Source organism: Eimeria mitis, genomic scaffold (genome assembly GCF_000499745.2).
Source record: "Eimeria mitis Houghton genomic scaffold, Emh_scaff5512, whole genome shotgun sequence".
Lineage (NCBI taxonomy): Eukaryota > Apicomplexa > Conoidasida > Eucoccidiorida > Eimeriidae > Eimeria > Eimeria mitis.
Window position 1 is genome coordinate 2,753 of NW_013573784.1, and position 869 is coordinate 3,621.

The 869-nt window shown below is 50.2% G+C and overlaps 1 protein-coding gene across 1 annotated transcript in view; it reads left to right on the top strand.

Annotated features, from left to right (window-relative positions):
* The window catches only part of EMH_0082450 (coproporphyrinogen oxidase, putative), a gene marked incomplete at both ends in the record, with an annotated part of 1,545 nt that extends 1,060 nt beyond the window's left edge, over positions 1 to 485 (top strand). The window contains 2 exons of the mRNA XM_013500537.1: positions 1 to 322; positions 462 to 485. Coding sequence (XP_013355991.1) covers positions 1 to 322; positions 462 to 485 — 346 coding nt within the window. The remainder of the gene's footprint in view (positions 323 to 461) is intronic.
* Positions 486 to 869: the final 384 nt, after the last annotated feature.

Below are 869 nucleotides of genomic sequence, written 5' to 3' on the forward strand. Positions count from 1 at the left end.
CGCGAAGCGTTTCGGTAACAGCCAGTGGGTGAGGGGCCCCGGGCAGGGGGGGGGCCTCACCCGCGTGCTGCAGGAAGGTGTTGTTTTCTCTAAGGCGGGGGTAAACGTCAGCGCTGTTGAGGGCTCACTGCCGATGTCTGCTGCTCTCTCTATGTGTGGTGGCGGCCAGGAGAAAATTCAGGAGTTGCTGCGTGACCTTATGGCCCCCAAAACAGCAGCAGCAGGAGGATCAGCTGCTGCAGCAGCAACAGCAGCAGCAGCAGCAGCAGCAGCAGGAGGAGGAGGAGGAGTGTTAGAGTGTGGCGGTGGCAGCGTTGCATCTGTGAGTTTTTTTGCTGCTGGTTTATCTATGGTATTACACCCGGAGAATCCTATGGCTCCATCAGCGCATGCAAATTTTCGTTTGTTTCAGTTATTTCGTGAAGGTAAGAGTATAAGATGGTGGTTTGGTGGTGGTGCAGATCTATCACCAGCATATGTTATAGATGAGGACTGTATAGAGTTTCATAGAGGCTTAAAAAATATATGCGATAGACACAATATAACTTACTATCCAAAGTTTAAAGTATGGGCTGATGCATACTATCGTCTCCCCCATAGAGGAGAGGCCCGGGGTGTTGGTGGTATTTTCTTTGATCACCTAAATGAAGATATGATGGGGCTGCATGCAGTGAAAGAATTTTGTATAGATGGGCTTAAGAGCTTCGCTCCTTTATATTTACCTATAGTACAGCGGCGCTGCTGCAGCAGCTACACAGAGCAGCAGCAACGGTGGTTGCTGCTGCGGCGGGGGAGATATGCTGAGTTTAATTTAGTATGTGATAGAGGTACTAGGTTTGGTCTTTCTCTACCCGGCAGCAAGGCAGAGA